The sequence below is a fragment of the Eurosta solidaginis genome, chromosome 5, assembly GCF_040869045.1.
Source record: "Eurosta solidaginis isolate ZX-2024a chromosome 5, ASM4086904v1, whole genome shotgun sequence".
Taxonomy (NCBI): domain Eukaryota; kingdom Metazoa; phylum Arthropoda; class Insecta; order Diptera; family Tephritidae; genus Eurosta; species Eurosta solidaginis.
The window spans coordinates 262,909,017-262,930,731 of NC_090323.1; the positions used below are offsets into that span (position 1 = coordinate 262,909,017).

A 21,715-nucleotide genomic window follows, 5' to 3' on the forward strand; every position below is an offset into this window, starting at 1 on the left:
GATACGAATGATTAGTAGTCCACCGAAATCGGTACTGAACCGGTGCTGATATCAATTCTTGATCGAAGTGTTAAGGGTTTGATATCGATGGGTCTATTATCGACGGGTTTTGGGCGTGTTGTTTCTCTTTGAAGATATCGGTGTTCTATCGAAGAGATATAGACGAGCCAGAGGTTTTTTTATCGATTTGTTACCGATAAGGTTGTGTTATAATTTTTTTACCGATAACAAAATTTAACAAGGATTATCGATGAATTTCAGTGTTTTCATCGGCAAAAAATTATCGGATTATTGTCCAAAAGTTATCGATTTGTTATAAAATAAATGGCTCGTTGTTATAGCTTGTTACCCAAAAGAAGTTAAACGAACACAAGTAAGGGCGTGACTTTCTTGGGCTGAGCCGAATATCTTATAGCTTTCATGAATAGAGCTGAACAATAATGTCTTCAAGAATTCACAAAATCTGAACAACCAGCTGACCGATGTTGACAATAACTTATGACATGTGTGTAAGCATCTTCTGAAATTTCAAGCTTTTCGCTGTTAAAATGAGGAAGTAATAACGTTAAATTCTTATCTGAACAATCGGCTGAATGGATATACATTATACATATGACGGATCTTGACATCTTTTAAGACAACAATATATGCCCAATATAAAATGATCGGCGGCCACCGTGGTGTGATGGTAGCGTGCTCCGCCTACCACACCGGATGCCCTGGGTTCAAACCCCGGGCAAAGCAACATCAACATTTTTAGAAATAAGGTTTTTCAATTAGAAGAAAATTTTTCTAAGCGGGGTCGCCCCTCGGCAGTGTTTCGCAAGCGCTCCGGGTGTGTTTCTGCCATGAAAAGCTCTCAGTGAAACCTCATCTGCCTTGCAGATGCCGTTCGGAGTCGGCATAAAATCATGTAGGTCCCATCCGGCCAATTTGTAGGGAAAATCAAGAGGAGCACGACGCAAATTGGAAGAGAAGCTCGGCCTTAGATCTCTTCGGAGGTTATCACGCCTTACATTTATTTTTATTTTTATAAAATGATCCTGTGAAATTTAAATTTTCTTACTGTTAAAATGAGGAATAAATGATAAAAGCCTTATTTTTGAAAAAATCGGTTGTATGGGGGGATATATATGGTACAGTGGTCCGATCTAGGCGGTTCCGACAAATGATCAATCGGACTTCCAAATGTACCAGTTCATCAAGGTAACTAAAAAATTGAGGAACTTGTTTGCGTTCAAACATTCATTTCATTTTCCTGAAACGTATAAAAGGGCGTGAGTATCATGCAGTCCTGAAGTTCGATGAATAAACATGCAGATGTACGTCCAGAAAACTAATCATTTTAAATTAACTAGAGCTCGTCCAGAGATTGAAGTTTAACCACAATAGGGGCAACTTTACCATAAATAATAATTTCGGGCTGTTTGAGAAAAGCTTCGTCGAAATTATCATTGCTCGTGTTTCTAGGTATCTGTTTATAAAGGTGTGAAATCACCTAAAATTTACTCTTATTTTAGGATATATTCTGCCAGACGACAGCTGCCGTGATCTGATGGTAGGGTGCCTGTCCACCATACTAAAGTCCTTGCAGCTGCCGTTTTCTGGCAGCATCAAACATTTAGGTGCCGTCCCGCCAATTTGTAGAATAATTGTAGTGAGTAAAATTCAATCCAAGGTTTTCAGAAATATTAGCCTTTACACACATCTGCTCCAATCCCCTATAGCTGAGACAACTGGGTATAAAAATACAAGCATAGTACATATACGTCCACCACTGGTTGCTTGGATGATAAATCTGCTCTGGATCTTCTTTAGTGCGTTTCAAATGCATTCGACTTTGTTGTTGCCACTGTCATCGTTAGTACTTTTTGGTGGCTTTTAATATTTCGGAAACATTTACCTACGGTATACATACCTACAAACACAAAAGTAAGCCGCGCGTGGGGGACATTGGGGACAGAAATTAACTTGTTACAACATGGGAAACACAAAAAAAAATTGTAACGCAATGCTTTCAGAAACAGAAATAAAAGCAGTTTTGTCACATGGCAAAACACAAAATTGGAATAGTACATCAGGTAATTTAATGGGTAATTTAATGCCACCCATTGACTCTATTCGATATGCTTGTGACGTAAATAGCCTCGTTGTTCAGCATAGTTTTGTTTGAAACCGGACATGAAATGTGAAGAGTGTTTTCATCAATCAGTGTTTTGTCACCACTAAGTGCTACAGTTGTATGTGTTTAGTCGCTTTATTTATATCCTTACATATCAGGTTAAGCCTTTAAAATTTCAGAAAATTTCCACATGGCTGCAGCTATTAATTAGTTTTGGACTTTTAGAATATTTTTATACTCAGTTGAGCAGAGCTTACAGAGTATATTAACTTTGATTGGATAACGGTTGGTTGTACACTGTACAATGTACAGGTATAAAGGAATCGAGATAGATATAGACTTCCATATATCAAAATCATCGGTTTAGAAAAAAAATTCGATTTAGCCATGTCCGACCGTCCGTCCGTCCGTCCGTCTGTCCGTTAACACGATAACTTGAGTAAATTTTGAGGTATCTTTATGAAATTTTGTATGTAGGTTCCTGGGCACTCATCTCAGATCGCTATTTAAAATGAACGATATCGGACTAGAACCACGCCCACTTTTTCGATATCGAAAATTTCGAAAAATTGAAAAAGTGCGACAATTCATTACCAAATACAGATAAAGCGATGAAACTTGGTAGGTGAGTTGAACTTATGACGCAGAATAGAAAACTAGTAAAATTTTGGACAATGGGCGTAGCACCGCCCACTTTTAAAAGAAGGTAATTTAAAAGTTGTGCAAGCAGTAATTTGGCAGTCGTGGAAGATATCATGACGAAATTTGGCAGCAACGTTACTCTTATTACTATATGTATGCTTAATAAAAACTAGTACAATCGGAAAACGACCACGCCCACTTTTTAAAAAAAAATTTTTTTTAAGTCAAAGTTTAAAAGAAAAGTTAATATCTTTACAGTATATAAGTAGTTTATGTCACCATTCAACTCCAGTAATGATATGGTGCAACAAAATACAAAAATAAAAGAAATTTTCAAAATGGGTTTGGCTTCGCCCTTTTTTAATGCCATATGTCGAACAAAACATTACCAATCCTTGTGAAATTTGGTAGAGGCTTAGATTCTATGACGATAGCTGTTTTCTGTGAAAAAGGGCGAAATCGGTTGAAGCCACGCCCAGTTTTTATACACAGTCGACCCTCTGTCCTTCCGCTCGGCCGTTAACACGATAACTCGATACTTATCTGAACTCACTTTATATTGGTATAAAAAATGGCCGAAATCCGACTATGACCACGCCCACTTTTTCCATATCGAAAATTATTAAAAATGAAAGAAATGCCATAATAATATACCAAATACGAAAAAAGGGATGAAACATGGTAATTGGATTGGCCTGTTGACGCAAAATATAACTTTAGAAAAAAACTTTGTAAAATGGGTGTGCACCTACCATATTAAGTAGAAGAAAATGAAAAAGTTTTGCAGGGCGAAATCAAAAGCCCTTGGAATCTTGGAAGGAATACTGTTCGTGGTATTACATATATAAATAAATTAGCGGTATCCAACAGATGATGTCCTGGGTCACCCTGGTCCACATTTTGGTCGATATCTGGAAAACGCTTTCACATATACAACTACCACCACTCCCTTTTAAAAGTCTCATTAATACCTTTCATTTGATACCCATGTCATACAAACACATTCCAGGGTTACCCTAGGTTCTTTTTCCTACATAGTGATTTTCCCTTATTTTGCCTCCAAAGCTCTCAGCTGAGTATGTCATCATCATCATCCTCCTCAACTCCTATTGGAGCATAGGGCCTCGACCACCGACTTAAATCTTATTCTGTTAGGTGCAGTTCTTGTGATGTCATTCCACGTATATCCTGCGTCTTCGAGTTCTTTATCCACAGTTCTGCGCCAAGTTTTCGCAGGTGCACCAGGTCGTCGGCTTCCTTGTGGATTCCATCGCAATGCTTGTCTGGCTATATTTACTGGAGGTCTTCTGAGAGTGTGACCAATCCACGACCATTTACGCTTGGTTATTTCTGTGGTAGCCTTAGGTTGATTTGTTCTAGACCATAAGTCGTCATTTGAAATTCTTTCCGGCCATCGAATTTTCAGGATTCGGCGCAGACATTTATTAATAAAAACTTGTAGACGTTTCTGAATTGAAGTTGAGCTTTTCCACGTCTCGCAAGCATAAAACAGTACTGATTTAACATTCGAATTAAACAGTCGAAGCTTCGTTTTTAAAGATATTTGGCTGGACCTCCACAAGTTTGCCAGTTGCCCAAAAACCATTCTTGCTTTGTTTATGCGAGACTGAACGTCCTCATCTGCACCGCTCTTATTTGAGACAATACTACCAAGATAAACAACGGACTCTACACCTTCGATTTCATTTTCGTCAACCGTAAGCGTCAATGGCCTTGATGAAATACTATAGCCGCATCTTATGACTTTGGTTTTCGCTGTATTGATGCTTAGTCCGGCCTACTTTGCATGTGTGTTGACAGCTTCTAAATTGTGTTGAAGGTCAGTACTTCTGTGGCTTAGCAGACAGACATCGTCTGCATATTCTAAATCCCCCAGCTGAGTGAAAGGCGTCCACTGTACACCGTGTCCACCATTTTCTGCGTTCCTCATATTCTCGTCTAATGCCAAGATAAACAAGCTGAGTATGTACTGTTCGGTTACACCCGAACTTAGCCTTCTTTAGTTGTTTTTTTTTATACTCAGTTGAGCAGAGCTCACAGAGTATATTAAGTTTGATTGGATAACGGTTGGTTGTACAGGTATAAAGGAATCGAGATAGATATAGACTTCCATATATCAAAATCATCAGGATCGAAAAAAAATTTGATTGAGCCATGTCCGTCCGTCCGTCCACCCGTCCGTCCGTTAACACGATAACTTGAGTAAATTTTGAGGTATCTTGATGAAATTTGGTATGTAGGTTCCTGAGCACTCATCTCAGATCGCTATTTAAAATGAACGATATCGGACTATAACCACGCCCACTTTTTCGATATCGAAAATTTCGAAAAACCGAAAAAGTGCAATAATTCATTACCAAAGACAGATAAAGCGATGAAACTTGGTATGTGGGTTGAACTTATGACGCAGAATAGAAAATTAGTAAAATTTTGGACAATGGGCGTGGCACCGCCCACTTTTAAAAGAAGGTAATTTAAAAGTTTTGAAAGCTGTAATTTGACAGTCGTTGAAGATATCATGATGAAATTTGGCAGGAATGTTACCCCTATTACTATATGTACGCTCAATAAAAATTATCAAAATCGGAGAAGGACCACGCCCACTTTTAAAAAAAAAATTTTTTTTAAAGTAAAATTTAACAAAAAATTTAATATTTTTACAGTATATAAGTAAATTATGTCAACATTCAACTCCAGTAATGATATGGTGCAACAAAATACAAAAATAAAAGAAAATTTCAAAATGGGCGTGGCTCCGTCCTTTTTCATTTAATTTGTCTAGGATACTTTTAATGCCATAAGTCGAACAAAAATTTACTAATCCTTTTGAAATTTAACAGAGGCATAGATTTTATGACGCTAACTGTTTTCTGTGAAAATGGGCGAAATCGGTTGAAGCCACGCCCAGTTTTTATACACAGTCATTCGTCTGTCCTTCCGCATGGCCGTTAACACGATAACTTGAGCAAAAATCGACATATCTTTACTGAACTTAGTTCACGTACTTATCTGAACTCACTTTATCTTGGCATAAAAAATGAACGAAATCCGACTATGACCACGCCCACTTTTTCGATATCGAAAATTATGAAAATCGAAAAAAATGTCATAATTCTATACCAAATACGAAAAAAGGGATGAAACATGGTAATTGGATTGGTTTATTGACCCGAAATATAACTTTAGAAAAAACTCTGTAAAATGGTTGTGACTCCTACCATATTAAGTAGAAGAAAATGGAAAAGTTCTGCAGGGCGAAATAAAAAACACTTGAAATCTTGGCAGGTATTACATATATAAATAAATTAGCGGTATCCAACAGAAGATGTTCTGGGTCACCCTGGTCCACATTTTGGTCGATATCTGGAAAACGCTTTCACATATACAACTACCACCACTCCCTTTTAAAACTCTCATTAATACCTTTAATTTGATACTAATATCGTACAAACAGGTTCTACAGTCACCCCTGGTCCACCTTTATGGTGATATCTCGAAAAGGCGACCACCTATAGAACGAAGGCCTACTCCCTTTTAAAAATACTCATTAACACCTTTCATTTGATACCCATATCGTACAAACAAAGTCTAGAGTCACCCCTGGTCTTCCTTTATTGCGATACCTCGAAAAGGCGTCCACCTATAGGACTAAGGCCCACTCCCTTTTAAAATACTCATTAACACCTTTCGTTTGATACCCATATTGTACAAACGCATTCTAGAGTCACCACTGGTCCACCTTTATGGCGATATCTCGAAAAGGCGACAACCTATACAACTACCACCACTCACTTTTAAAACCCTCATTAATACCTTTAATTTGATACCCATATCATACAAACAAATTATAGGGTCACCCCTGGTCCACCTTTATGGCGATATCTTGAAGCGGCGTCCACCTATGGAACTAAGGATCACTCCCTTTTAAAATACTCATTAACAGCTTTCTTTTGATACCCATATTGTACAAACAAAATCTAGGGTCACCCCTGGTTCACCTTTATGGAGATATCTCGAAACGGCGTCCACCTATGGAACTAAGGATTACTCCCTTTTAAAATACTCATTAACACCTTTCATTTGATACCCATATCGTACAAACAAATTCTAGAGGCAACCCCTATCCACCTTTATGGCGATATCCCTAAATGGCGTCCACCTATAGAACTATGACCCACTCCCTCATAAAATACTCTTTAATGCCTTTCATTTGATACACATGTCATACAAACACATTCCAGGGTTTCCCTCGGTTCATTTTCCTACATGGTTATTTTCCCTTTATGTTGTCACCATAGCTCTCAACTGAGTATGTAATGTTCGGTTACACCCGATCTTAATCTTCCTTACTTGTTTTTTTTTTTTTTGCTTTTGCGAAAATAGGAACAACAGTTCTGCTTGCATGAATTTAAAAATGTTGCTCATGCGAGATGTACGCCGATGGTAGTCAATTTATTTTTAAAGATATACATATGTTTTTAAAGATATATATAGAATATTCGTTATTGGTAGTCAACAGATTTTTAATCCACTTTAGCATCAAAAATTATTCTGAGCAGTTAAAACAGGAAAGGCCTCAAAGCATGGGGTTTTTATAAACTGCAAATTAGTACTTTTGTTCAATCTCAATTTGAGATGCATTTGAGAACTAAACTTTTTCACAAATCTAAATCTTAAGTTTTCAAATGAAACTGTTGATGGCATTAACAAACTTAAAGGCACATTTTTAATTTCTAATAGGAAATTTTCCCACTTCTATAATTGAGAATACAATTTCTCAAACCCCTCCCAAACGTGAAATGCAAAATGGAACTACACTTTTCGAATGTTTGGCGTACCGCTTCAATCTTTAATGAATCTTGTAGCTATGTCTTAGCGCAGGATCACCTACTTCACTTCTGTTTCTGAGTACTTCATGGAAGATCTACGGTTGCGTACTTAAAAAAAGGCCCAAGAGTTACTTCATGGAGTAGATAATCGATATTGGAGTACAATCAGTACTATAAGTTTACACATTCAAAACTCAAACGATTTCGAAAGACTTCTAGGCGGAGATGTTTTTAAGGTTTGCGGGTGAAAGGACAAGCTGCAGTTTAAGCCTTGATGGAAAAAGTACGAAAACAGACCTTTAAATTTAATTTTATATTGAGTGGGTCTTTCAACAAAATTTTAATTTTTAATTATACTTTTATATTATAATTCACGTGTACATCCAATAATCAAAGTCCTACTTTTAAGCTGTTTACTGATACAAAATGTTAATTAAAATTTTAATTATCACACAATTACAGGTGTATTTTGCCTTTTCCGCATTGGTGATGTTCATTTCAATTTATGATGAGATAGAATTTCTGTCTGGCAACAGAGAACAACCGGTAGGGGAAAGCATATTGGCGAGGGGAGAAATCACGCCGGGTAAATAATTTGCAAAATAACAATGAGCACGCGTAGCTAGTAATTAAATATAACTGTTTGTTCAATTTCAGCAATTGTTTTATTCAATATTTTGTTTTTAATTTGCTCGGTCTGCTTGGTTTTATCGTCGCTACTTGTGTTGCTGGCTTTGAAATTTGTAAGTAAACTCTAATACATTTATATTTTTTAATCATTACAAAATTGCAATATATATGTAAAATTATATGTTTTCTATACTACCATAATGAAAGTTTTTGTCTCCCCCTTTAGGACCGTAGAGAGCTGCTGCTGCCTTGGATTGTTTTCATGCTTTGTGATGTGCTAATTGAGCTCATTCATTTGATATATTTATCCATAAAACAAATCGTCAATTTTGATCCTATTGTGGGCTTTATATTTACCATTGATTTTTTTATTATGTGCTTGAATGTGAGTAGTGGGTGAAATGAATGTGAAGTGAAAAAGACATTTGCAATATTCAGTATCGTTTTCTCTCTTTTTAACACTACTGTTCTTCTTCTATCTTTTCATTTGCATTTTTTTCCCAAATATAATTACTTTATTGCTACACAGTCTTACTGTCTGCTGTGCGTGATATCACAATATCAAAATTACCTGCAGGGACGTGGTTATGGAGATCAACAGACGAGGGTAAGCATTACTGCAACTATATACATACAAACCTTCATACATATTATGTACATAAATTAATGTCTTGTGTGAAAATGTTTGGTTACAAAATTTTATGTAGGCCTTTATCTTATTGATTTTCGTGTTTATTAAAATACTAGCTATACACGGCGTACGTTGTAGCGCCCGAGATCGACTGAATGTTGCGTTATTTTTTCTGTTTTTTTTTTGTTGATAATTTAGTTTATTGTACTGTAAATTGAATTGAATTTTGTACGCATATTTGGTGAAATTTTCGTTCAAAACATTTTATTATTATATCTTATTGTAATGCATGTGGGTACACAATATTTCTGGTTTTTTCGTTCGGTGCAAAGATAAGAAAATTTTTTGGCGTTCCAACTCTATAGCAAGCAAAATATAGATGACCATGGGAAAAGCACGGACTCTCTAAATTTAATCCCGCAACATTAAGCGTTTGTCCTTGTGCTTTGTTGATTGTAATTGCAAAAGCAAGGTGTACAGGAAACTGTAAGAGCTTAAAATTGAATGGCAAAACTGTAGAAATCATTGGGGCCGTGGAATGAGCACATATTCACCTTCGCTTTTACCGCTGAGGGTTGTTGCTTCGATTACATTCGGCATTAATTTCCTAACGCAAAGTCTTGTTCCATTGCACAATTTTGGTGGGTCTAAATTCCGAAGAAGCATGATTCTTGAGCCAATTTTCAAAGTTAATATATGCGCAGGCATTCCAGGTGGTTCTAAAGAGTTTAGAAATTCAATTGGATAATTCATAATTTGATCTTCATTTCTAACTGTGTAGATCGATTTATATTTGGAATTTGGTTTTGTTAACATAATCATTTTTGGGAGCTAAGATTGCTCGTTCGCATAGCCAAAAAAAAAGCATAAATTTAAAATTATTTATTCTGAAATACGAAAAACTTTCGTCTTGATCGAAGGAACCTATAGCCGAAATTTGCTGATGATTGAAGTGTGGGGAAATACGTTTCCATAGGGACACACACACAGAATTTGATTCCTATAGAAGATGTAGATAGACTGAAGCTATAAAATTTTTTTCACGGCGGCAGATTACTAAACGTCCAAAAGGAATAACAGCCGAACTGAACAATGCAGTCAAACTTTAGGTGTTAAAATAACTTAAGTTTGTACGGCAGCCATAGTTCTGAAAAATCTCATTTGTAGGGAAGGTGCCACACTCCTTTTTTCCCAATTCCACATTTTACTGGAAGTTTTAGGACTTAATGTCATATAGCTTCATACCAATTTTCATTATCCTACCATTACTACATCCAGAGATATGCAGTATGATATATACCATTTGTATGGGAGGTGCCATGCCCCCTTTTTCCCAATTCCACATTTTCTTGGTGGTGTTAGGGATTGATCTCATATAACTCCTTACTGAATTTCAATGTTCTGGCATGTATACCTTCAGAGTTATGCAGTTCCATCGATTCCATTTGTATGGGAGGTGCCACGCCCCTTTTATATATCGAAATTATTTTTAGCCCAAAACCTTCCTGTTGATTGAAGGAACCAACCTGTACCCAAAATTTGGTGATGAGAATTAAGAGAATTACTGCTAATTTTTTAAAAGATGAAGTTTGCGGACTATGAGTTTTTGTAATACGTAAGTGATAAAATTTCTTGGATAGGTGACTTATTTTGAAACTGGTTTTTACTTTTTCGAAACGAGCAGCTTGTTTGAATACCGTTCATATCACAAGAAGTTGTCGAAACAAATCCAGAGAAGTTACCCAACTCGTTTGAATTTTGTTGAGTGAGTGATTTTTGGCATTCACAAGTTTTTTAAGGTAGTGAATTTTTCAAAATAAGGATTTTTTTATACAGTGACTATTATTGCGTACAGTTTTTTTTGTACCTTAATTTTTAGTACTTGTGACTATTTTTTAATACTAGTGACTGCTCTTCTGGAATAACCGGCTTGGTTTCTGACAAACGAAAGTGTTGACTATAACCTAACTTCTTTCGCCCATACGGTTTGTTTTCTGACTTTTTGAAAAAAAAAAATTTTTGTGGACTTCTAACTTTTTTATGAACGATAACTTCGCTTTAATCGTTGGCTTATTTGTTTACACTTTATGTACTCCCTCGCTAAGAGATGCCGCAGGTATTCCAAAAATATATATAGATTAAGTGCCAAAAATGATCCTGAAAGGTTTTTGTTTAAATTCAGAAAACTTATTTGAAAAAATTTCCAAAGCAGCCCGAAAATATGGAATTAACTTAGAAATAGTCCAAGAACTTATCACGAAATGTACCCAAAGTGGTCGTGATACGATCCGAAATCTTTTTCAAAAAAAAATGGTGTTCCCGAAATTGTGCCGAAGAAATAATTATGAAATTCAAATACCGAAATTGAATTGAATTGCATTAAATTTCGATCTAAAACTTATTCAATGTATGAAATTGTTTTTTCACCCTTCCACAAAACAAGGAACACCCCTCAAGTTCTGACTTTAATCAGATATCTTTTTCTTAATAATTCCACAATAAAATAGTTCCGAGATAATCACAAAAGCGCACGAATTGGATATAGAGCCCGTTCTTGTCCTGAAGGTCACCAGTTGTCACGGAAAGCACTCTAATTGGACCAGCAATATTTCCGAAGTGCCCCAACCCTCCCAACAACTTCCGAATTACAACTTTACAAATAACAGTACATAAAGCAGTCTCTGTTTTAAAAGAAGGCATTTTCGAAGCGGTAGGCGGGGTAGAGCAAGTTTCTTGATGGGTTTCATAAAAAAAACAGGGTCCCCAAAATGGCATTGATATTTTGCCTTTTAACAATCGACATTTTCTAAAAGCAAGGAAATCAGAGTTATATACATATGTACATTGTAATACTGTTCGTTATTTAAAACTGCAAATTCTACACTAAACTGTGTAATAATTTCTATGACGAAAACTTATCACCCCCTTTTCTTTGCTTTTAGGAAGTAAATATGTTTTTTCAACGTAATTTTTCCAGAAATGTCTTACATATTCACTTACGTTTGCCTTTCGTTTTAACTTAGAGAGAAATAATGCTGCAACAAGATGATAATGGGCCTCTGGCGCAACAAATTTATTTGAGAGTAACAAATAAAAAAAATAATATAACAAGTCCTTGCAACAATACGAACGCTCTCCTCACACACACTATTTCTACAATACCCGAGGAAATGGAACAAAATCAAAAATCAGGTAAAAAATTATAGAAGTTTTAAATAATAAAAAAAATTAATCATATCAAGCGAACAAAGTAGGCAATAATAAAAAAAAAATAATTCTCAATATCCACCGGATATTGAATAATAAAAATAGAAAAGTTCACTCCCACATACAGCAGCCAATAGAAAAATAGCAGTGAGAGTTTTCATCAAACTTTGTCAATTAAACTCTTCTTTTTATACTCAGCTGAGCAGATCTCACAGATTATATTAATTTTGTTCGCATAACGTTACCCCGTAACGGCATAAACTAATCGAGATAGATATAGACTTCTATATCAAAATGATCTGGGAGAAAAAATACACTCATTTAGCCGTGTCCGTTCGCCCGTCCGTGCGTCTGTCCGGGAACACGATAACTTGAGTAAATTTGAGGTATCTTAATGAAATCTTGTATGAAAGTTCGTGGACACTCATCTCATATCGGTATTTAAAACGAACGAAGTCGAACTATAACCACGCCCACTTGTTCGATATCAAAAATTTCGATAAACAGAAAAAGTGCGATAATTCATTACCAAAGACGGATAAGGCGACTAAACTTGGTAGGTGGGTTGATCCTATGAGGCAGAATAGGAAATTAGTAAAATTTTGGACAATGGGTGTGGCACCGCCCGCTTTTAAAGGAAGGTAATTTAAAAGTTGTGCAAGCAGTAATTTGGCAGTCGTTGAAGTTATCCTGATGAAATTTTGCAGGAACGTTACTATATGTGTTCTGTATAAAATTTAGCAAAATGGCACAACGAACACGCCCACTTTTAAAAAAAAATGTTAAAGTCAAATTTTAACAAAAAATTGAATACCTTTACAGTATATAAGTACATTATGTCAAAATTCAACCCCAGTAATGGTATGGTGCAACAAAATACAAAAATAAAAGAAAATTTCAAAATGGGCGTGGCTACGCCCTTTTTCATTTAATTTGTCTAGAATACTTTTAATGCCATAAGTTGAACAAAAATTTACCAATCTTTGTGAAATTTGGTAAGCGCTTCTATAACGATAACTGTTTTCTGTGAAAATGGGCGAAATCGGTTGAAGGCACGCCCAGTTTTTATGCACAGCCGACCGCCTGTCCTTCCGCTCGGCCGATAACACGATAACTTGAGCAAAAATCGCTATATGTTTACTACACTTAGTTCACGTACTTATCTGAATTCACTTTATCTTGGTATAAAAAATGGCCGAAATCCGACTATGAAAATTAAAAAAATCCCATAATTCTATACCAAGTATGAAAAAAGGGATGAAACATGGTAATTGGATTGGTTTATTGAGGCGAAATATAACTTTAGAAAAAACTTTGTTAAATGGGTGTGACACCTACCATATTAAGTAGAAGAAAATGAAAAAGTTCTGCAGGGCGAAATGAAAAGACCTTGGAATTATGGCAGGAATGCTGTTCGTGGTATTACATATATAAATAAATTAGGGGTACCCGACAGATGATGTTCTGGGTCACCCTGGTCCACATTTTGTTCGATATCTCGAAAACGCCTTCACCTATAAACCTAATGGCCACTCCCTTTAAAAACCCTCATTAATACCTTTAATTTGATACCCATATCGTACAGACATATTATAGAGTCACCCCAGGTTAACCTTTATCGCGATATCTCGAAAAGGCGTTCACCAATAGAACTAAGGCCCATTCCCTTTCAAAATACTCTTTAATACCTTCCATTTGATAACCATGTCATACAAGCGCATTCCAGGGTTACCCTAGGTTCATATTCCTACATGGTGATTTTCCCTTATTTGACAAAGGATGAAGGAAAATCATTCCCAAAAGCGTCACCCCTGGTCTACAATTTGATCGATATTTCCCAAACGTATGTGATATGGAATTAAAAACCACTTAAAACCATCTACGAAACCCTACGAAACGAACGCAGCTATAATTATTATGTATCCATGAAAAAGACAATTTTGTCTGCAAAGCTCTAAGCTGAGTATGTAAGGTTACACCCGAACTTAGCCTTCTTTACTTGTTTCTTTTCAATATTTTAAGAAAGAACTTCAATGAATTTTGTATATGCAACTATGCAAATCAATCTAAAAACCGTTTTCGAAAAAATTCGAAGATTCGAGAAAGTTTTACGAAAATCTCTAACCATTTATTTGGGGTTCTCGGAGCTTATTTGAGTACGCCTTTTTTTAGTGCAATAATTTTTAATGATGAGCTGTACGAGTTATACGCAGACATCAACATAGTCCAGCGAATTAAAACGCAGCGGCTGCGCTGGCTAGGCCATGTTGTGCGAATGAAAGATGATGCTCCGACCAAGAAAGTGTTTCTATCGGAACCCGCCTATGGAAGCAGAGGTAGAGGGCGGCCCCCACTCCTTTGGAAGGACCAGGTGGAAAACGATTTAAACTCCCTTGGTGTGACCAATTGGCGCCGGTTGGCGGAGCGAAGGAGCGACTGGCGCGCCTTGTTGGACGGCCATAACCGTTTAGACGGTTAAGCGCCAATTAAGTAAGTAAGTAATTTTTGGTTGGACGAAGTACAAGTTATAGCCTGCTTAAATCTCGCATTGATTTTTGACAATTTTTTTCCGATGGGTTTTCGGGATTTTTTTTATATGGAAGAGTACCTAAAACACCCTTCAAAAATCAATACGAGTTTTCAGAAATCAATCTTTTGTACTTAGTTAAACTTGATTTGGCTACAAAACTGCGTACTTAAAAAACTTAGAGAACTTCAAATGAAATGTTCGAAATTTTAGATTGTTTTCCCGAATTTTAGATTTTTTTCGAAAACATTTTTGAGATTGATTCGCATAGTTTAAGATGCAAAATTCAAAAGGCATTACTATACAAATTTAGAGAGCTCCAAATCAAAAGTTCAACATTTTCGTAAAATTTTTCATCAATTTTCGAGCTTTTTTGAATTTGCATAGTTTACATATTTCATAAAATATTTTTCTTAGAATATGGAAAATAAAACAAAGAAGAACTTATCTGACGAAGCTTAATTAAAATTGGCAATTTAGTTTTTCTGTTTGCTGCTGTAAATAAACTTTTTCGAAGTTCGAAGTAATTTTTTTTCCAAAAATCATTTCGACAAATCTATTTAAATGGTAATAAAATTGTAGACTAAAAAAACTTTTTAACAAAGTCGTTAAGCTAATCAAAGTCAAATTATTCACCCACAAATCACATAACTGATTTATACTGATAAAACTTCTCGTTAATCACACCATAGAGGAGGTCAAAGAGCAAATACGCAAAGGCACAACGAAGAATAGTAACTTAAGTTAAATATTTCGCCATTAAAATACAAAATTACACTTATACATATACACTTACAAACCAACAACATTGCCGAGCAAAATCTTTACCACAAAATGTTTACAGTTTTTGAAATGACGCTTTGCGGAAAAACTTTGCGTTTACAAAACTAGCACGTGCCGAAATCGGGATGCATAAGATTTGTCTGACAGATTGTTAGTGTACTTTTGCAATATATAGACAAAAGCAAGCCCTGTTGCACATACACATACATACATACATACACACATATATATATACTCATATATATATAACAGGTGACTAACAAAATTTCGCTTGGCTAAGTTGTTGCTCTACGTCAGCAGAGATGAAGCGCAATGAACGCACGAAATCAGCACTACGTAGCACGAAAACTTTCTGTCTATATACCGCTTAGTCTGACATTTGTTTCACATAAAACTTATACGGCTGTACAAAAAGATATTGAGGAACAAAGCCAGCTTAGTCAGAATTTGGAAGGATTCCCCCGAGACGTTCGAGATTAAACGAGAAGAATATAAGCAATAAAGCGGAGAATTCCTTTGGCAGCAAATGCCACGTTAGACAAAGAGGGCATTTGAGAAAAAAAAGCTATGTCTGCGCAAACAAAAATCTTACTCAACAAGTCAGTTTTCATTCCCGTTTCGCTACGTGATTTGGTGCTTCTGGAAGTATTCGAGAGAAAAGTTGAATGGAACAATTGGCGACTTTTACGCGATTGGAATGGCTATTGTTGTTGTTGTTGTGGCGATAAGGACACTCCCCGAAAGCCTTGGGGAGTGTTGTCGATGTTACCGGATGCAGAACGGGTACGTTCCGGTACCAAGCCCGACCATCTCGGAAACGATTTGGTATGACCACATGCGACCTTTTAGAGGCCATCCCGCCCTCCCACCCCCTACATCTATGAGGAGTTCGGGGTCGCCAGAACTACGGCTGTTAATGAAACAGGATTCGCCACGGATAGATGAGGTTGGCAATTGGGTTGGACATGCTATATATTTCGCTGCCATCCCCTTGAAAGGGTTGAGCTACACCTTGCCTTTAAATCTATTTGGTACTTTAGTCGCCTCTTACGACAGGCATACCTACTGCGGGCATATTCTTACCCCCTAACCCGCTAGGGAATGGCTAGTAACATGTAGGAGCTGTAAGACATCACCTACTTCCCAATATCTTTTAGTCGAGCGTAACCAAAGGATCTTTTTATGTTAAGGAATAAAAACATTACTAAACATCTCTACCTTTTGGTAGACATCTGCTTATGTAGTTATTGCAATCTATTAGTGCCACGGTCAGGGACTGCAGCTTCACTTCTTTCATGTTCCCGGGGACAACTGCAGTTCCAGCCTTAGCTCTCTTTAGGATATCTGAGAAGGATGGAGTCTCGTCGTTATTCCTTTTCAGCTTATTAACCACTTCGTCATTTCTGCCTTTTAGTTTTCGAGGTGTGATTCCTGTCACTACAACTAACTTGGCTTACGGTTTTAGGACTGACGACATCGATAGCCCAAGTTATAACAAAACAACCACCAACTGTTAACCAAATCAAAATCAATGCAAAGAAGGGTCGTTTCGGAAAAGCGTATTCACCCTGTTCTACTTTTTAAGCTATGAAAAATGATTGATCCAAATAAACATGGCAGCAAATAAGTTTATACAAACAAGGAAGATAAATTATACAAGTAGGCCTACATCCGTTCGGAAACTAACTAACAGGCCAGAGTGGCAGCAACGACACGACCCATTGGTCCCGAGCCGTTCCTGCCAGTAGGCCTGCAAGACATTAGGGGGCATCGATTATTAGAAGAGAGGGAAGAGAGGACGTCCCAAATGTCGACCATTTTGAACATCCACGTCGATGGCACTACGCTACCCACTGTTCTACACCCCAAAATCTTGGGTGTGACGTTTGATCAGGATCTACATTTTGGTGAGCACGCAGCCGCAATTGTACCGGAAATCCAGAGCCGTAATAAAATCATGAAATCCCTTGCTGGCAGTACTTGGGGAAAAGACAAAGAAACGCTCATTACCTCATACAAAGCAATTGGCCAGCCGATTGCAGGCTACGCGTCCCCTATATGGTCGCCAAGTTTGAAAATTACCCACTCGAATAAGCTACAGGCCTCTAAGGCTCTCAGAACCGCCACGGGCTGTCTTTTTATGTCTCCAGAACACAATCTGCATAATGAGGCGAGAATACTCCCCATCAGGGAGAGAAATGAGATGCTAACCAAATTATTCCTGCTGAATACCCAGAAACCGGGGCATCCCAACAGACATCTGATTGATGAGCCAACACCGTTTGGGACTAACGGAGTCGTCTCCGTAAGAATTTTGAGGAAATACGGCACCTGAGAACTCAGCCGTATGAAGCAAAAAAAACACAAGCAGGTCCTTGGTGAACTCCACAAACAGGCGTCGGGCCTTTATGTCGGGAATTGCCCGGTGAATCCATTACTCAAAGAACTGTACCCAAAACTTGCGGAAGAAGAACGCATACACCCCAGGGAAACGCGAGTCACTCTGGCTCAACTTCTTTCTGGATACTGTAACAGGTTAAACTCTTACCTATCCAGAATCAACCCCGACATACAAAATGTATACCATTCATCTCTTTAATTGTAATGTGGAACCAACGCCTCTAACACCCTTTTCATTGTGGTCCACCCCTGTTGAAACAGCTAGTTTCCTTGGACTCCCGTTAGAGGATATTGATGACAATTTGCAATCGGTCGCAGCTATTAGGTGGAGCGAAGCATTGCTACAACAACAGGGAAAAGAGGGAAAATACTGGCGCAATATGCCAGGCCTGAGACAATCTAAGTTACTGTTAGGGGGTTACAGCACAACTCAATATAGGGCATTAATAGGCCTCTCGAAGGATGACCAAAAAATCCTAACAGCTATTCTTACAGGAAGACTGTAAACTGAACAGCCACATGCAGAAGCTGGGCATATTTCGAACAACACATGCCGATTTTGTGATCGATCAGCGGATCATATCCCCTCAAGATGCAGGGCTAAGTTTATGGGTTAACCATGGCCAGAGCATCCTCACATTAAATCTCTGAAGCCAGGTGAACTGCTAGGGTTCATCAAAGATGTCGGCTTGGATGACTTGCTGTAAAGTAGCTGAGGGCACAATAGACCAATGGTCGCAGTGCGATCCTCAATTAATTAATTATCTATCTATCTACTAAAAGACTCCAACTAATTCTGTACTTATCAGTAGCGATACTTTCTGGTACCACTATAAGTGAATAAAATTAACGATGCGATATATGATTTCGTTTAATCACTAACAACAACAGCTAATTTTCCAGAAACAAAATGTTCACTTTTCGCACAAAAATTGGATTTAAGCCCCAGCTGCTCTAGTTTTGTTGTTTATTTGAGTCATGAATACAGCAATCACTGCTCTAGCTGTCAATGGAAAAATTGCAAAACAGGAAACTTATAAAGCACGTGCGTACAAAGATTGAACGGTTGTAATTTATCGTTCGCATGTAAAAGTGTATTTATTAATCCGGTGGTCAATGTAGTTGTAAACCTAGCTACCCAGTACGCACATTAAGCTCACTGGAGGGACCAGGTGAAAGACGATTTGAGCTCCTTTGGTATCGCCAATTGGCGCCAGCCTGTATATCCAGAGATCTGTATATCCAGATAATGATTTGTGTTTGTGCCATAACCACGACCAAACAGCTTAGCCCGTTTTCTTGCAATTTGATATATAGAAATATCGACTATCTGTACAGAGGGGATGTCCCCTGGCAACAGCTGTCTTTGCGACTCCATCACACCTGGGACTACACTAAAATTTGACACACAGAGAGACAGTCTATATAAAGTTGAAGTGCATATGTATATGGGGTATTCCATCCCATTTGGACCAACTTCGAACCCGACCCCTTTAGAATTGGCTGAAAGTTTTTCTTTTTTTTCTAGCTTACGAAAGACGTTTTTCAGAATTTTTTCAAATTTTTTCATCCAACCCAAAAAAAGTTATGAATTTTTAAAAAAATACCGTTTTTGTGTTCAAAATGCTATAACTTTTTTTCAAAAATTGACCGTTTGGGATCTTTTTTTTTTAATTTGTTTTTAAATGTACTCTTCGGAAAAAATACAAAAAATTTTTAAAGTTTTTTTTTTTTAATTTTTCAGTTTTTCGAGATTTTTCGAATCTCGCCATTTTTTTCTCAAAAACTCCAATCAATTCTGCATTCATCCCCACTAATCCCGGAGTGGGCCTATTTTTTTTATATTTTTGTTTATTTAATAAACAAAAAAATTTTCAAAAATAAAAATTTTTTTTATCAATTTTATTTATATAACAAAAAAAAGTAAGAAAATAAATTCATAATTTGTTACATTATTTTTAGAAAACTTACATGTTAGTCATTAATCCTGGTTATTTTAATCGTAGATTACCATAATATATAAAGAAAAGAATACTTAAAAATCATTTTCTTACATTTTTTTGTTGTATAAATAAAATTGATAAAAAAAATATATTTTTGAAAATTTTTTTTTTTCAATTAAATAAAAAAAATATAAAAAAATCGGCCCACTCCGGGATTAGTGGGGATGATTGCAGAATTGATTGAAGTTTTTTATGAGAAAAAAAAATGGCGAAATTCGAAAAATCTCGAAAAACTGAAAAATTAAAACAAAAAAAACTTTAAAAATTTTTTTGTATTTTTTCCGAAAAGTACATGTAAAAACAAATTTAAAAAAAAAAAAGATCCCAAACGGTCAATTTTTGAAAAAGTTATAGCACTTTGAAAACAAAAACGTGTTTATTTTTAAATTCATAACTTTTTTTGAGTTGGATGAAAAAATTCTGAAAATCGTCTTTCGTAAGCTAGAAAAAGAAGAAAAACTTTCAGCCAATTCTAAAGGGGTCGGGTTCAAAATTGGTCGAAATGTGATGGAATACCCCATATACATGTAAAAAAACACAGCAATTGCATACCTTCTTCAAATAATTACGATGACATAGCAAATTTAAATATTTTTTACACTCGCACACTCATTCCCCCTACCGCTAGCGCTTCCACTCCCGAGCCGTTTACCCTCTTAAGGTAATTACATAGATAAAGCGAGTTTAAATTTTTGTTTCACTTCTACTCCGACTTTCACTGCCGTTTTAACTTCCACACTCACTCCCACTTTATTCCTTCTACCTCTCCGACCTAAATAAACTCATGTACGGAAAATATATAACAAAGCAATTATAGCGAGCTTACAATTTTTGTTTGACTCCCAGTCATTGCTACCTCCACATTCACTCTTGCTCCTACTTTGAATTTTATTTTTACTCCCTCCACCTATACCATTTATTTTTTCTGATATTTGAAATATCTCTACCAAATTTTGGATACCTGCTTCAAATAATACGGGGATAGAGCGAATTTAAATATTTTGGCTGACACTGCTCAGTTCTTCCAAATTTTATATAGGCAGAAAAAGGCCGGATGACCACGTGAACCTGCCCTGAAAATTTTGTGAAGATCTGTTTTGTACTTTAGACGCCCCTAAAACACACACACACACACAGTAATTTTAATTTATAAGATAAAAATTAAAAATTAAAAACATAAATGCATTTCTTATCATATAAATATATTTCATTTACATATTTCACTTTAAATTTCATTTCAGCTGACGAAATAACTGAACTTGCCCATGAACCTGACGTACATCAAACCAACAACTAATCAAGAAGAATTTTTCCCAATAAAGTAAATATGTCACCGTATGAATAACGAGGAGGTTGAAGCAGAATTCGAAATTCTTGTCATATTTTATATGACAAATTCCATGAAGGCATTTGCATGACTGTCCTATGAAATCGAACAATTTGTTGTTGTATATATATTAGCATTGCACTATTTTTGGTATGTGTCCGAAAATGGTGTGAGGTAAACAAATATTTGTTGTAACTATGCGAAAATAATTTGAAGAAATTATTTAAGTATGCATGTTTTATACTTCGTAGGTAACTGTAAAAGAATATTTTAACACCGAAGGTCATTTTGTCAACTTAACTGTAAAATTTTACAAAATTTTAAATAAAAAAGAAAACAACACATTTCAAAAGTATTTCACTTTTAATTTGTCAACACCGAATTGGAATATCTCCCTATTCCAACAATTCTCTATCCCAGAGTTTGTTTGAGGGAAATGTCATTACAGATTTCCTTTCATAAACCTAAACAAGAAAAATATTTGTTTTTCGTGCGCACAATGAAAGCAGCCATAAAGAAGAGTTGGAAATTATTATGAATCCAATGGAATTGGAGCATTTTATGATAACTCTTAAATTACATACATACATAAT

At 36.3% G+C, this 21,715-nt stretch overlaps 1 protein-coding gene across 5 annotated transcripts in view; it reads left to right on the forward strand.

The window, feature by feature from the left end:
- LOC137253364 (uncharacterized) overlaps positions 1–21,446 on the forward strand; it is a 39,593-nt gene extending 18,147 nt beyond the window's left edge. For all 5 annotated transcript variants that reach the window (XM_067790138.1, XM_067790135.1, XM_067790133.1 and 2 more), the window contains exons 3-8: positions 8,077–8,200; positions 8,272–8,357; positions 8,471–8,629; positions 8,774–8,851; positions 11,899–12,067; positions 21,037–21,446. In XM_067790138.1, the coding sequence (XP_067646239.1) occupies positions 8,077–8,200; positions 8,272–8,357; positions 8,471–8,629; positions 8,774–8,851; positions 11,899–12,067; positions 21,037–21,092 (672 nt within the window). In that variant the 3' untranslated portion in view covers positions 21,093–21,446. The remainder of the gene's footprint in view (positions 1–8,076; positions 8,201–8,271; positions 8,358–8,470; positions 8,630–8,773; positions 8,852–11,898; positions 12,068–21,036) is intronic.
- Positions 21,447–21,715: the final 269 nt, after the last annotated feature.